Source organism: Poeciliopsis prolifica, unplaced genomic scaffold (genome assembly GCF_027474105.1).
Source record: "Poeciliopsis prolifica strain line A6 unplaced genomic scaffold, Auburn_PproV2 SCAFFOLD058, whole genome shotgun sequence".
Classification (NCBI taxonomy): domain Eukaryota; kingdom Metazoa; phylum Chordata; class Actinopteri; order Cyprinodontiformes; family Poeciliidae; genus Poeciliopsis; species Poeciliopsis prolifica.
This window is the reverse complement of record NW_026562433.1, coordinates 1731873-1748226: the sequence shown is the minus strand read 5'-3', so window position 1 is coordinate 1748226 and position 16354 is coordinate 1731873. Positions and strand designations below refer to the sequence as shown.

Here is a 16354-nt window from a genome sequence, read left to right as displayed (position 1 = left end):
TTACAATTTTATCAACTTCCGACATGAAACTAAATGCGGCCAACAAGCCCTATGAGGTGAAGGGAAACTGAAAGAAAATGTAAAAGCAGTGATATTTGTGCTCTTTCATAGTAATTTTGGCGATGAAATTTCAGCTGCTGTTTGATTTGGACAAAACACTTTTTCACCTCTTCAGACAAAAGTATAAAACAGACCCGCAAACATGACTCTGAACCATCTCAGTTGCTTCCTTTTTTTTTATTTTTATTTTTATTATTATTAATTCTTCTACAGTGTACAAATATCCACACACACAAAATATCCTCAAACCCCCACATTCCTCGTAAACATTCACTCCCTCCCCACCGAGCAGCCCTGTCCTGCATTCCCTTCATTGCGCGCTCCGTTGCCCGACAACCTCTCACATGTATGAGTTTTTTGTTTTGTTTCTCTTTCTCCTCCTAGTTTTAAAACCGCACATTGGATCCTCAGCTCGGCGACCTCCTAGATGCTGCTGGAGCACCGTTGCGTTCCCAAACTGCAGCGGTGACACCCAGATCCGGGACGAGAGGAAGCGGCCAGCAATCACAGTGTGAAGCTCTTGACATCAGTGCGCGAGGTCTGCGGGCCCCCGGAGGTGACGAGCAGGACTCTATTGGTGGGTCGAGCTTAGTGGGGACTCGGTGGGGGGTCAGAAGCAGGGAGGAGAGGCAGGTCTTGGTTCATCATTCATCAGATCCGGATCAAACAGCTTGACTTCTTGCCGCATATTGTTTTTTGTTTTGTCTTTTTTGAACAGTTGGGTGGTCTGGTTGCCTTGCAGTGTGATGTCAGATTGGCAGCAGATTATTCTTAGTGTTCCTGGAATTTCAACACATACAGGCGCATCAAAAAAATATATATATCAACGTTCATAAGCTGATAATTCAGTTCAAAGAGTGAAGCTTCTATTCATTACACAGAGTGATACATTTCAAGTGTTTATTTCTGTTCATTTTGATTGTTACCTGCAGCTAAAAAAAAGTAATTAAACAGTTACTCAGAAAAGAAAAAAAAAATAGTTACGCACTAGATGAGAGATTAATAATACTTGATGGCTGCTCATAGAGTGCTGCATCCAAGAATATTAATGCTAAGTTTAGTGGAAGGAAAAACTGCAGGAGGCTGAATTCCCAAAAGCCGTCCACTTCAAGACTTCAGTACAAGCTGAATAGTATGAACATTTAAGCAAAATAAATAAATAAAAACACTACATGGTTAAACCGTGAATCAACACAACTTTGAAGATGTTTTTTTTTTTTTTTTAATCTGAGTTTGCCTTTTATTGTTCAAGATAGTGATTAGATTTTGAACATGGAATCAGTTTTACTTTATATATGAAGGCGGGAAACATGATAACATTCGACTCCATGCTCTTGACTGCAGCCTTGAGCAGGGATCATGGAAACCCAATTTGAAGGTTTGCGAAAGATTAAAATCTTTAAACAAAAAAATACACTTAAAATACATCACTCTGTGTGTAAGAAAACTACACGAGACACAACTTTCACTTTTCAAACTACATTACAAAAATAAATAAGCTTCTCAATGATCATTTAATTTACTTGAGAGATGCACCTGCAAACCAATTTCGCCCTCCTCCCCCCAAACATTGTAGTGACACCAGGTTTAAAAAGCTGTAGGATATAGAGATATAGATTTAAAAAAAAAACATAAAGATAGTAGATTTTGTTACTGTATGGCTACAGGATGCAGGTAATCAAGTAATAAAGGGCGACAAGAACACAGATAAAGTGACCGCTGCAGCTTCAGTCCGCAATGAAGCCGTAAAATTTAAAAATCTATTAAAATCACCTTTAAGAACATTGTGTGAAAACAGTTTATATGTATATATATATTTCTTTTTTCTATTTATATAGAGACATCCATAAAGAGTGGCACTGAGGGCACGTCAGATCATTTTGGCTCTGTGCTGCGTTTTCACTGCGACCGCTCACTCATCCCCCTCCCTTCATTTTGACATCTTGATTCTAAATCTCTCTCTCTCTCTCTCTTCCAAACCCCCCTCCCCCAAAAAAACACAACCACGAAGAAAACAGGAGTGCAACAAACTTTTAGCAGGATTATTATTATTTTCTCTCTCTCTCTCTCTCTCTCGCTCGCTCGCTTTCTCCTCTGAATGAAATGAGTCAAGCACACGAGTTCATCCACACAACACGTCTTCAGTGAAACACTACACTTTGTGAGTTTGAAACTAAATGCACAAGACCGCACCTTTTGACCCTTTACGAAGAGGTTTTTTTGGTTCAAACTAAAAAAAATAAAAAATAAAAAAATACAAAGAAAAGAAAAGAAAGGAAGAGAGAACCGTGAGCAGGTTTTAAGCTTGCCTCGGCTCCTTCCTCCACCTGTGCGGGTTTTTTCTCTGCGAGAACTAAAAACAAAGGGATTATTGAAAAATAAGGCTACCAGGCTGAGGGGCGTTTGACGGCACCCAGGCTGAGCTACATTCCATCTTTGACGACGACAGAAAAGAAGAAAAAAAAAAAAAAACCCAGGAGAGAAAAGGAAATGTTTTATCTTCCAGTGACGCATGAGCGATAAAACTCTTCCCTTAGTTTAGTTTTCTCTCTCGCCGTCACACATGACGCGTTACCTCTCTTTGAACATTTTTTATTTCTTCTTCTTAAATAAGCTTTTGATTTTAGACGAGGAGCGCTTAATTTTCTCCCCGTTGTCGCAGGAGTCCTGGGAGGAGGTGCTGTGGAGCTTGTAATCTCTCCCCAGGCTCCGGCCCTCCGAGTCCAGCGAGGTGAGAGACGGGTGGCGCCCCACGTTGGGCAGCATGCTCGCCGGCAGCTGGCCGTAGCTGTAGGACTTCTCCAGGATGCCGTTGTAGACGCCCTTGCCCGTCGGAGAGGCGGCGCTGCCCTGCGACAGCGGCATGCTTTGGGACTCGGGTATGACGCGGGTGAGGTCGGGCGAGCCTTTCCGCGCGAACGGCTGGTGCTCCAGGGCCGGGGACGGCGAAGTGGAGGGCGGGCCGGAGGGGGTGGCGGCCGGCGTCGGGGGCATAGGAGGAGGCGTGGAGTCCCTGAGGCTGCTGCTGCTGCTGCTGCTGGTGGTGTGGGTGGAGCCGGGGCGCTCCGGGCTGCCGTGGCCCAGCAGCAGCAGCTCCTCGCGGGAGATGCGGCGGAACGGGGCGTCGGCGGCGCCGGGGGAGTGCAACTGCTTCCGGCCGATGGTGGAGCAGAGGGAGTCCGTGTCGGAGCTGCCGTCCTGAGTCGGTTCTCTGACGGAGAGGAGCAGAACAAGCGGGTCACGCACTGAAAACGTCGCAGCAACGTGGAAATATGTGCGACATTTTTAACTTGCAATATGGGAAAAACACATTGTTCCACTGGCTGATTATTTCACTTATACCTAGTACTTTTTCATCAATATTAAGGAATTATTGACTTGAAAGCTCCTGTATCATGTTGAAAAGTTACTTGTAAGTTAATTTTGTCTGACTGCAAGTGCTAGAAACTAGATCAACCAGACTTTTGTGTTTTTTTTCAGTCTGGTAAAGATTCAACCAGGCTTCGTTGAGACTCGGTGACAAATTAGAAATACTGGGACAAAAATCGCATCGTGTCATTATCAGGAGACAGTTAGACCTAAAACAAACGTCTGATTAATGAAATGAATGTGATTTGTTACAAGTCAGAAGACAGTCTATAACATTCAGTGAAACCCTCTTGGTAATCTGTCAGTGTCTGGATAAAACACCTGTTGGTCCAAACTGTAAAACCATTCCATGGCGTTCCGGCCACAGCTACATACCCCCTCCTATCCAAACTGAACATAAACTGTTCGTCGTCGACGTCGGGGCGATAGGAGAGGGACGAGCCGGCCATGGACAGCAGATCCGGGTCCGGGGACATCAGGGACGACTGTTGGCTCAGCAGGCTTCGGCGGGAGCGGCACAGGCTGCTGTTGCGGGTCAGCGGGGGTCGGATCAACGCGGCGGCTGGGAGAACAAAACAAAGATCGGACGTCGTTCTGGAGCAAGCGGCGACATTTTCTCCTGCTGAGATGGAGTGTGAAACGTCAAATAAAATATGGCACGCCGCACTCACTGGAGAACTGTGGAATGATGGGAGGCGTGTCCTCGTCCAGGTCATCCACACCGCCTGCGATGGGGTACGGCGGGACGGAGACTCGGGGCATGACCACCCAGCTGTGGTCCGAGTAGAGGCTGGCCGTCAGGCTCGGCAGACCTGAGTTGTTGACGACGGGGAAGCCACAGAGCTTCTCGATCTGCTGCCAGCGGTGAAGCCGCTCCCTCAGGCACGCCGTCACCTCTGACAGAGCTTTCCTAAAAATAAAAAATAAAAAATAAGAAGGGAAAAACTAAACGAAGTGGACGGCCCTGGATCTGAGCGTGCCGAACTTGGAGAGCAAGAGAGAGATTCTTCTCTGATGCACATCAAAACGTCCATTCCAAGACGCACAGAGAAGTTGATGAGCCAAGATTAATGCACTTTTTGGCACAAAGCTGTAAAGCTGGACCTCTGCCTAACAAGAAGCCAGACGGAGCGCTGCACTTTCTTCTTGTTTTTCCTGTGATTCCCCTTGGTGTTTGAACAACTGAACAATTCTTTGAACTGGATTTCAGAGGAACTCTAAATACACCGCAGACTAAACAAAGTTAAGCGCCCAGAGGAATGTACACTAATCTGCAAAGAAATATAGAACAGATCAGGAGCTGGCGTTTCACCAGAGGACACCGGTGGTATTAACACCAGTGAAGAGCCGGCGTTGCATGCAGGTCTGACATGTTTGGGACAATTCGCATGACGCACGTTTTTCAAAACAATTAACAAATAAAACTGTCACATGTGTGACATGCCGTCCATGCATGCATTCAGCACTCGATACTGGAATTTGACTAATGCAGAGAGAATCAGTCTGATTCTCGGTCACTTCCTGAATCAGTTTACTGCAAACAAACGGTAAGACGGCAATAAATCCCAGATTAATGAGGATGTTGGGGGTTTTGTGCTGCTGGTGACTTGAACTCCAGTATACACAAAGGCTGTTAGCCGTGAATGACTGAGAAATTAAATTTCTCTCCATTTTGCTTTCCTTAGGGCGGCTTTATGTTCAACTAATGAACTCAGGTTAAAATAAATGATGGTAAATCAGATTGCGAGGGGAATTGCGCACGCAGGAAGTAGATTTGAGTCTTACTTTGCTTCTAGTATCTTGTGGTCCACCTCATCCAGGGACGAGCTGTGGGCGACATGAAGGGTTCCGAACACAGAACCTCTTTTCTTTTTTATTTTCTCTGCCTGAAACAAAAAAAAAAATAAAGGGAAGAAGCCAAAATTATTTACTGAATTTCACTGCAACAACTCAAAAAGGAGGAAATGAGGCCAAACAAATAAAATGATTTGTTAAAACTTCTACAAGTCTGATTCAAGCAATATGCAACATTATTATTGCATGAAGATTTCTTTATCCTGTTTTCATGTTCAGCTTTGATACATATGTAGAATGAGATCTTTTTCAGACAGGTTTGAAATGATTATTTGAAACAGAATTAGGCTAAAAGATCTGTTTCTCACTTTTGAACAAATCAGAGCTTCAAATCAGGGCGAAATTCATTCAAATTTATACAACGCAAATATGGATGGATCGCTACGGCCGCTAATCCCGGCGCCGAAGGGCGGCAGAGCGCTCTGGGTCCGTCGCATTCCTGCGCCGCCGGAGAGAAGCTCACCTCGTCTTTGGCGACGTACAGCTGGAACTCGGCGCTCTGCTTCTTGATGTTGTAGTACTGAACTTCCACCTCGTGCGTGAGCTGCAGCCACTTCTGCAGCGCCTCGGGGACGGAGCGCTCGGATTGCATCTCCTTCTCCGCCCGCTTCAGAGCCTTCCGCACCTGCAGGAAGGTGACGCGTCACGACCGGGGGGTCAAAGAGGAAAAGAAAAAACCCTCCGCCGACAAAAACCATTCATAACAAACACAACAGAGATTACTATTTATTGAATTCTTCCATATCTGATGAGTTAAAAAAGGGGAGTTTTGTCCCGACTCGAATCCAAGGGCAGAGCTGTGGGTTGTTTTTTTTTTTACGAAGGAGGATAATTATGCAAAGCAGGTCCCTCGCAAATGAAATGAAAATTTAAGGCAGACAATATAAAACTAATCTTTTCAATTTATCCACAGCGATGAATACATTTACATCTGCATTAAGCACCGCACCCAGACGAGCCTTTTCCTCCTTATTTTAAATTAAAGCCATCGTTCAAAAGGCAGTGAAGAATGTGCAAACCGCATCAAGTGAATTCAAATTTAATTTCCATATGAACTAAGTCATGTTTCCACACATTTCTGCACGCAACCATGTGATTTTCACTTCAGCCAGCCAGCACGTGTTGACTGATAATGAGCCTGCGGCCGAGTTGCGTTCAGGGGAAACGGGTTCAGCTGCGTTCAGGGACAGGAAGTCCTCCGGCAGGCCTCACCTGGACCAGCTCCTCCTCGGCGTATTTGAGCCGGCTGAGCTCGCACTCGGCGCCTTCTCGCAGCTCTCGCAGCCGGTGGGCCTCCTTTTTGGCGTCGATGATCTCGTCCCTCATCTTCTGCTCGAGGTTCTCCTTCTCCACGGCGACCGTCCGGTTCTCCTCCTGAGCCTTCTCCAGCCTGGAAACAAACGTCCATGTGTTTTATGTAATGAGACAAAATACTTTTTTTACATTTATTTAAGACTCTAAATGCGATAAATCTGGATTCAAACCTCTTGATTCAACATCTTGTAGAATCGCTACAGTGAACAGATGCCATCCTTAATATTCTCTCTCCATTTTTTTTTTTTTTACATCAAAATTTGGAAATCATGGTTTGTTCTTTGCAAAATAGCTCAAGCTCAGTCTGATGGTTATCTATGATCATCGGTTTTCTCCCATCTTGAAACAGATTCAAATTTTGACTTCTATCCAAACTTTGACCAGACCATTCAAGTGAAGCTCTGGCTGTGGATCAGATGAACTTCCACCTCAGATTCAAGTCATTTGCTGCCTTCAATTGACTTTTTTGAAAGCTCCATCAATCTTCGCAACAAATCTGGCCTGCTCCTGCAGAACAGTAGACATCTGCACCACATGCCAATTCCGTCTTTCACTACTAGTTTGTCCTAACATGCTCACACACACACACACACACAAAAACGCGTGCGCGCACACACACACGCTCACACACACACAAACGCGCGCACACACATGCACACTCACCGTTTTGCAGGTAGCCTGAAAATGTTCAATTTTGGTCTCATATGACCAGAGCAGCTTCTTATGACCCTTTTTTTACTACATTATCTTAGTCTAAAATGACTACACAATATCAAGAAAGCATGTAATTTCCAAACTGTTGCTCAATATTGCAATAATAATACCGACTGGCAGAAATTAGTATAGGCAAGCATGACTATTTAGCATGCTACTTGAATAAAATCTAACGATCATTTTGGATGCAAAGAAAAGACTAAAGTTAAATAAAAGCATACTTCAGTATTTCTAGTCTGCTCTCTTGTCTTACCGGCTCTGCATGTCCAACAGGCTCTGCTCAGCGTTCTGAAGGCTCTCCAGATCCTTCATCATCTGAGAAATGTGCACCTTGCTGGATTTGTTCTGAATGTAGGCGAACCAGCAGCCTCCCACTCCGATCACAATGGAGACCATCAGGACAAAGTCTTTCACCCAGTTGTGCTGCGGACCTGCAGGGGACACAAGAGGGAGGGGTGAGCGGAGACGCGGAGCCTGTTTGCCGCGTTCCAACAGAAGCCGTACTCACGAAGAGGAGGCCCGAAAAGCACGGCGTCGAGCGCCTTCAGGTTGAGCTTCTGTTTGTGCCGCTGGTCTAATATCCTCAGCTGCATGGACATAAACGACGGTTCGTTTGCCGCTATTCTGCAACGCAAACAGAGCATAAATTCAAATGACAAAGTAGCACATTTTAATATTCCCCCCCGCCCCCCGAGACAGTAAATCTGCGGGATGTTTAACATTCCGTACAGAAACACGGGGCCGACAGGTGGACCGTCGATCAGCATCTAAAACGGCTCAGAAAACAACCGAGCCCTCTGGTTATGACATCACTTCATGAGTCAGCTCGGCGGAGAAACATGAAGCCCCCCAAAGACCCACCGCCTCCCCCTAGTTACAGTCAGTCACTCAGTACATTCAGTCTGCAGCGGCTCACGTTGCACCCGTCGCACAGGAGTTCATTTAATGACAGTCCTTCAATAACAACTTCATCTGCAGCTCCTTCTACTGAAGACTTAAACTCGTGACTGAGAACTTTGTTAGCAGTCAGTCAGATCACTGCGACTGGACCGAAGTTGAATGTCGGACTTAAGGATGAAAGGAAACCTTTAAGCCGTGAGGAATGTCTGCCATTTAAAATATTCCAAACATTTTTTTCCTGTGTTGCATTTTTTAACCAGCAGAGGGAAGCAGAATCCAGATTTTTTTTCAAATCACTGGTTGCTTTAGGTGAAGGTGTGGGGAGGGTTACTTTCAATTATTTGTTGTAAAAATTGAAAAGCTTATATTTAAATTTCTACTGAGGCAGAGAGGGGATGAAGACCGGCAGCTCCTGGCTGTACTGACCGAGGTAACGTGTTCCCTGTGACCCGGAAGTCCCGGAAGTTCTTCTCATACTGCGGCAGCTCCACCGACTCCTTCAGCCACTGCACCGTGTCCTCCATGGTCCAGTTGTGGACTGATGAGAGGTTAAAGACAAGAGTTAGAAAACTCTCAAAGGACTCAAATTAATTAACCTTGATCTGGAAGTGCAAACACCCCAGTTAAACTTTTCCCAAAAGCTTTCTGCAGCTTTAATGTGGCATTTATCCTGCGAAATGCAACTGAAAACCCAGCAGAACTTTTAGGGGACAAAAACACAAAGATATGCAGTGATAAATGCTTTATTTATTGCACCACACTTTCATATTTAGTCTTCAAATGTGTCCAAATAAAGTGCTACACAGGTCTGATTTTGTTTCATTTCGTTTCACAAATGCTGTGAATAAGATCACCAGAAAATAAAGTTTATCTGACATCTACATTCTTCAAATAAAGACAGTCTCCTGTATTCTCTGTGTCTGTACTGAAAGGATAAGAAACAAAGTTAGGAGCATTTTCTTATAAAAATAAAAACAAAACAAATTTTGTTGAATTACCTGATGAAACCAAGCAAACAGTTGTTAAAAAAAATTGCAAAATGTAAGCTTCATTCAAAAACAGCCTTGCAGGTCAGTGTTAATTTAAGTCTTTACAGCTAAACAATAAGTCTGCAGTCAATCAGAATTATGATGACAAGACAAAAAGTTGTTCATCAATCAAGACTAAAATACTATCAAATCAGATCTGGGTTGAGTCACTTTAAAAAGTGAGAATGGTCATTTAGAACCAAATACCACTCCATTCTCGGATAAATGGTTCTACTAGTTAATGTGATGAAATAATTGCACTGCATGATATCTGCAAGGCAGTGTGGGTGAACAACCCAGAAATTCCAACAAAACAGCAGGCAAAAACTAAAAAGCAAAGGGTGTTTCAACAAACTATAAGTTTAAGAGCTTGCGCACTTATACAACCAGGTTAAGAGTCGCGACGGTGCCTAAAATATGTTGAGTTTTGGGTTCGGTGGTGAAACTTCACTTTGTTTAAATTATTCTAAGTGTTTGTCGTCATCGCCTTCTTGTGTCAGAAAAGATGGCTGCCTGTAAAGAAAAATCTGCAGATACAGACATTGTATCAAGTGAGACGATCAGAACTTAAAGATTTAATTAAAGTGAAAAAAAATTCAGTCAGACCAGCGATCTTCAACTTCACAGTACAGAACATCGCTGGTCCGACTGCTATAATGTTCGGAATAAGATAAATAAATAATCGGTGATGAATGTCTTTCCCAGCTTCTCTCTCTTTGCAGATCTTCTGCAAATAAAAGCCTCTAACATCAGAACAAAATAAAAAAAAATAGGATCAAAACTCAAATCCTTCACCACACTTATTGAACCCGGATATTAAATTATTAAGCCTTTAAGCACATGTAAAGCCCCTGAAACCTTAACTCTCTGTTGTTATTTTTTTACTTCCTGAGCACGCCAAAGACACGTGTGGCGCTGTCAAAACATCTGGGCCCGGCCGTGAGATGAAGGACGATAACGCGGACAAGGTGAACTGAACTGCAGCAGAGCGGTTCAGCAAATAAGAGATGAAGTTTCAGGAAAGAAGAAGGAAGCGCTCCAGCAAAATATACGGGAATGCTCACACAGTTATTAAGCACAGCGATTCATGTGAGCCTTACTGTAAAAGGATGCCATCAGTGTCGATTAAAAGGCAAACAAACCGAACAGGTTAAGCCTGAAGTGCAGGAACACACCAGAGCGTGTTTCGGGGACGACATCTCAGCTGGTGTTTACCTGAAAGCGACCACTCCCTTGTTGTGTGATTTATTTATTGTTTTGAAGTGTGTGAATATTTTTTTAATTATCGCTTTGTCTCGAGTGATTGTGGTTTATTTTTGACGATGCAAAACCATTAGCGTTGGCACCTCACACCTGTCTGGGCAACCTCTCAAAGGTGAGTTTAGGTTGGAAAACGGAGGGTGAAACCAGAAAGCAGAGGTTCGCTCAGGACAGATCGGGTATTTCCTGACGAATAACTTTGCTTTACCTTCAGAGTTCTTCCATCCCTTCCACAGCTCCTCCACTGTGATGTGCTGGTCTTCACGGTGCAGGTTGCTGTGTTTGTTGGTTTGCTGCTGCTTCATGTCTTCTATTATAAACTGGAAAAAAAAAAGAAGAAGAAGAGAGACAAAGCTAGAGGAAGGTATGGATAGCTGTGCTTGTCTGGATTTAAAAACACAAGAGTTTTGTCTTTAAGTCTTTCTTTGGATCGTTGACACACACACACACGCACACACGCACACACACACACACACATAGCCTCAGTGGAAGTGGCACCTCTTCCACAGATCTATTCTATTTTTTAAACCCTTGAAGAGAAAAAAAAAAAAGTGTGCTCGTGTGTGCTCGTGTGTGCTCGTGTGTGTGTGTGTGTGTGTGCGTGCGTGCGTGCGTGCGTTTTAGTTTTCTGGCGCTCAGAACTGAGAGCCCCTGCAGAGACAAAGCCGAACGAAGAGAACAGCCAGAACACCAGCAGCATTAGCAAGGATCAGAGCTGACTACCAAACACCTCAAAGCATTCATCCCAGGCTCCTGGGTGCACATGTGTGTGGCCCGGGCGTGCGCTTGAAAAAGGCAGAACTCCTGTCATCTTGCTTGTTTATGATTCTCCACCAGCCTGTGACTGTGATGCCGACGAGCGTCGGACCGCTGAAGTATGATACTTTTCCACCCTGACTGTTTCCTTTAAGTCTAGGGTTTATTTTGCATGTCGATTAGGGGCTGCCTAACTAAACTACTGACACTAAAACATTTTCTTAATCCTGAAAATAAATGCTAAGCCATTTATGAGTAGGTGTAGTGCAATAGAAGACCATCTGGGTCAACAGACGCACTTTTTATGGATGGAGGAAATGTTGTAGGTGCCGGAAAATCAATTTGTTCCTGATATTGTTCAGAAGAACAGTGTACTTTCATTCAACATTAATTGGAGAGGGGAAACCGTGTGAAGAAACTCAGCTAAAATGGTCTCAGATGATTTAAAATGGAAGTAATAATAATAAAAATATAAAACATTCCAAAGATTTCCATTCCTTTAAGTAATTTAGCCCAGCGGTCAAACTGGGTTAGGCTAGTAAATTTCAACTTTGTGAGAAGAGAGAAGAGAAATACAAGCAATCCTGAAATTTCCCTCACATAATTTTGAAACATCTTAGAAATTAAAGTGCTTTTGTTTTGTCTATTTGTTGGCGAGTGCAACATAATAAAGTATTTAACAAGTACAAGTATAAAACAGCAACTCCCTTCTGTTAACATAATTTACATGAGTTTTAAGGACTGAAAATAGTTCTGTTTTCCCTTTTTCTTTTCAAAAAACTTGTGAAAATATCAAAGTGGAAATTTACAGAGAAATTAAAAGTTCCTGAGCCCTAAAATAAAGTGTAAGAAGTGAAAAGTTTAGCACAGTTTGCTTTCTGTTCACATTAGCAGCAAATAAAAGGTGATAAAAAAAAGAAAAAGATCCCTCTTCAACTTTGGGGCAGAAAACACAGAAAGAAGTCCCAACTGACCCAGAAAAACAAACCAAAACAAAACAAACAAACAAAAAGCTCAAATCCAGTATCCGAGTTAGAGAACTGAGGGAACGTTGTAATTAAGAGGCTTTAAATCTCCGTCTGTTGACTTCACCATGACACATGTTTTCATCAGCTCTTGTATTTTGTAGAAACAGTCCAACAACAGTATTAACTATGACACAGATATGCAGACGTGGCAGTCGACATCAGAACCTCGCAGCGCTTTCACACGTCTCCAGTGTGTGCTCCAAGAGCCTGAGCTGGAGGACCGCTGTGAGTTTGACATTGAATACATAATGGCAGCCTGGTGTTGAAAGGCTGTCTGCCGCAAATGTTCCTCCTGTCAAGGATTGAAAGAAGAATCCTTTTGCTCGCAGGAGCTGTCTGAATGGCCTGTAAAATTAAAAGTCTGAGACGAGCGCTGACTTAACTCGAATCAGACGTTAAAGGGCTCTCGAGCTGTCAGAGCAAGACTTTGCCGAGAGTTTTTGGGGAGGCCGTAATCAGGAACGTCTTCAACGCGATAAAAAAAAAAAAAAAAAAAAAAAAAAGCACAGATACTAACAGATGCCACGGTGACTTCATTAGGAGTCAGACACAAAGCCACATTGTAAAGAATGACACGGAGTCATGCCGGATCATGATTGGTCGTGGGAACACACAAACAGGCACCAGCCCAGTAAAATCCATCATCGACACTGTTATTTAGTTTTACGTTGTATTACAGTAATTCAGTCTGTAGTAAGTGTTGACGAGTTGAAATGTGACGTCACATGTCCAAGGTCCCGCACACACGATTACACGACTGCCATTGTTTTTAGCTGACAAGTTGTGAATATTACACACTAAATCTTAAAAGTACACATGACATATAAAAATGTATTTTAAAAAATTAACAGCAGTATTAGTTGTCAACATTATGATAGTTAGGGAGGTCTAAGGATGTCACATTTCACAAGTCAATAAAAAGTTTTAAATAAAATAAAAAAAATAGTGTAGGCTATGCTAGGCAGCATAAGTAGGTCAGTTATGTTAGCTTGGCTTTGACAATTGTAGCATGTACATGTGCTGCATAATTTCCTGTGTTTTTGTTCAGTCGACACTGAAATAGGGCGACTCACACACCAACCCTCTGATAGATCAAGAGCAGAAGAGCTGCTTAGATCAACTAAAAAAAAAGCTCCGCCGTGTTCAGGCGACCACTTATCAATAATCGCAAAATAAACATCAAGCATAAAAAATACAGCACTGTGACGGGCTGACTGCTCTGCTCCCTTTGTGGGAAATGTTGTGTGTTTTTCGCTGTGGGATCTTGACACACCTGAATGTAATCTCTGCTCTGTAGGCTAATGCAACTGTTGTCAGTCGGTCACACTGGCAACGGGTCTGTGTGTAGCATAAGATAAGTGGATGGATGGCTTCATTTGTTCCCGTACGGACATCGCTTCGGCTGGCGCATGTGGGTGTTCTCTGTACCCTCACGCCTTCTTGAGAACACTGAAACATTGATGGAAATTGTGAAAGAAGCAAACAGCCGCAGCACACACACACACCCCCACACCCCCCCACACACACACACACACACACACACACACACCCGCACACACACACACACACCCGCGCACACACACACACACACACACCCGCACACACACACACCCACACACGCACACACACACACACCCTCACACAGCAGTGTGTGTAATATTCGTCCTTAATAACCACTACAAGTTAAGGGTGAAACAAAATGACTTTCTGGCAAAGACCTAAAGAATGGTTCCCAAACCACATGAGCATGGAGAGAAAAAGCAGAAAACTTTTCAAAACATCAGTTTTCGACTTCACTCCCTCAAAGGGGAGTGAAGCTTAAGGCAACGGAATACAACAAACTATGAATAAGATGCAAAAAAGCACAAAAAGGCCTTTTCTTTAGAAATCTATATGGTAATAGTCGCAGAGCAGCGTCACGAATCCACTTCCCGGCAGGTTGGCAGAGATGCTTTGCATGCAGTCAAAGGAAGCTTTGAGGTACTTTATAGAGCCATATAAAGTCAGAGCAGCAAGCCACAAATATACAGATAGGTCTGAGCGCAGGTGATTTGTGGTTTTGGTGGTTCAGAGTTAAGATCGGAGCAGATCTTAACTCTGAACGGAGCAGAGGAGGGAGTCTCTCCAAACAACCGTCGGTAGAAATCTTTGTAGGAATAGAGAGTCCAGACTCCCTTTGAGAATCAAGCATCAGTGCTGGTGTGACAACACGCTGTCTGCACAACAGCGGTTTGTGACATAATCAGACCCAGACTGACACTGACACACACTTACCCAGCAGAGAACAAAGAATATTTTTGTTCGGAACAGACTCCTGCTTCAGGAGGAGCTGGCTGGGTTTTGGTTTTCCTCCCATGAGCCTTTGCTCCACTGACTCTGTGTCGCCGTGATACTCAGCTAAGCAGTCGATCCGTTCTCGTTTAACGAGCGAAAGTTATTACATCCACTGTTTTTCCATCATCGTCGCTGTAAAGATGACAAACGCACGCGGAGATCAACATTATTCTAAGCGAGAGAGTCTGCAGAACGGAGGACAGCGACTTTGATTTATCCTTCCTAATATGTCATTAACATGACACAAACAGCGCGGGGCTGCGATTTATGAAGACGTGAACGCCGGTGAAGCCGTCCATCATTTCGTAATTTTCATTTTTTTGTTTCTCCGAGGGGCTGCAGATTTACAGTCCTGGTCAGAACTTTGCATCTACTTGTCGGGGGTCAAAGTCATAAATTGGGGCTTTTAATGCTTCATTTTAAAAAGTCTTTTTTTTCCACGCTGCAATGATTACACTTCAAGTTGATTTGATTGTTTTCTTAAAAATCAAAATATTGATACAGCATTTGAATTTATACTGGATTTTATTGTTTCAGAAGTACACAAACAGACAGAAACATGAATAAACGGCCATCTAAGCACCTTAATTTACTGAAGATGTTTAATCTTTTAACTTGACAAGGCCAAGTGCTGTTATTAACTTCGAGTAAATAATCATGAAAAAACATTTTCCCTTAGCGACCCGATGAAAGAGTCTTGTGAAACTTTCAGTAGTATCTCCATTTTCTAATCAGCAATTAATTTATTTCATGAGAAATTGAAACGAGCTTCATTATTTCCATTCCGATGATTAATCGGAATATTATGATGCTTTTATACTCCTCAAAAATCCCTTTTGCAGGAATCACACAGTCCTTCCTGGTACAAAGAGGACGAACCGCGTTTATCCGGTTTTGCTCCGTCCCAGTGACCATATTTACCACAGCATTTCCCTGCTGTCATTTCCTGCTTCGATCAAAACTTAGAAGTGAACCCAAGTTCAGAACTGCAGGGCACTATTTGCTCAGCAGTAGGAGTCAAAAGCAATGTATCTGAGTCTCACAGAGCCGTCTAATTTATTCCATTAAATAAATACTTACACAAGCGTCCTCTCGGTGAGAGGGGTGGTCTAAAAACAATCGCTTTTTTCTTGGCTCCGTGAATTAATTATGAAGTATAAATCGGCAGGAAATTGCTTTTGCATCAAATCTGGAGGCTACTGGACACCATTAGCAGGACAGCTGCACAGAGATCAGTGATTTAAATGGCTGTTCATCTTATTCTCTTATTCAAAACAAATGAACCAGAACATATTAAAGGCGGCTTTAATCTGGCAATCTTAATTGTGCATCCTTTATATTTATTCTCAGTCTTTTTCCTGAATCTAAATCCTCCATCTAACCACAACCAAGACAAGTTCGGGTAACTTTGTATTTTTAAAAAAATTATTTTTATTTCTCATTTCTGTTCAGTATGTCATCATTTTTGCTATATTTCTATCCTTCTTACCACTGATTTCTTCATGCATCTCTGTCTTCAACCCAACACCCCAAGAAACAGCTAATTTTCTAATTTTTTACCACATGACACCTTATATTTGGTGATGCGAGCATCACGAGATGTAAGTTTAAGCTGTAAATCAAATCTCTGTGTTGAACATTCTCAGACAAGTCAACAAACACCCTTAAGAATCTTCTTTTTATAGACGTATCATACCCTCGACGCTGCTTCTGCCCGACTCGGGTTTCTCCGCCTTC

The 16354-nt window shown here is 43.1% G+C and overlaps 1 protein-coding gene across 5 annotated transcripts in view; it reads right to left on the bottom strand.

Annotated features, from left to right (window-relative positions):
* Nucleotides 1-222: 222 nt before the first annotated feature.
* The window catches only part of stim2b (stromal interaction molecule 2b), a 43193-nt gene continuing 27061 nt past the window's right edge, over nucleotides 223-16354 (bottom strand). For 4 of the 5 annotated variants that reach the window (XM_055060241.1, XM_055060244.1, XM_055060245.1 and 1 more), the window contains 10 exons: nucleotides 10708-10819; nucleotides 8638-8749; nucleotides 7820-7935; nucleotides 7565-7742; nucleotides 6496-6673; nucleotides 5747-5908; nucleotides 5215-5315; nucleotides 4101-4339; nucleotides 3751-3991; nucleotides 223-3271 (listed from right to left, as the gene is read on the bottom strand). In XM_055060241.1, coding sequence (XP_054916216.1) covers nucleotides 2653-3271; nucleotides 3751-3991; nucleotides 4101-4339; nucleotides 5215-5315; nucleotides 5747-5908; nucleotides 6496-6673; nucleotides 7565-7742; nucleotides 7820-7935; nucleotides 8638-8749; nucleotides 10708-10819 — 2058 coding nt within the window. In that variant the 3' untranslated portion in view covers nucleotides 223-2652. The remainder of the gene's footprint in view (nucleotides 3272-3750; nucleotides 3992-4100; nucleotides 4340-5214; nucleotides 5316-5746; nucleotides 5909-6495; nucleotides 6674-7564; nucleotides 7743-7819; nucleotides 7936-8637; nucleotides 8750-10707; nucleotides 10820-16354) is intronic. The other variant, XM_055060242.1, reaches the window with a different exon arrangement.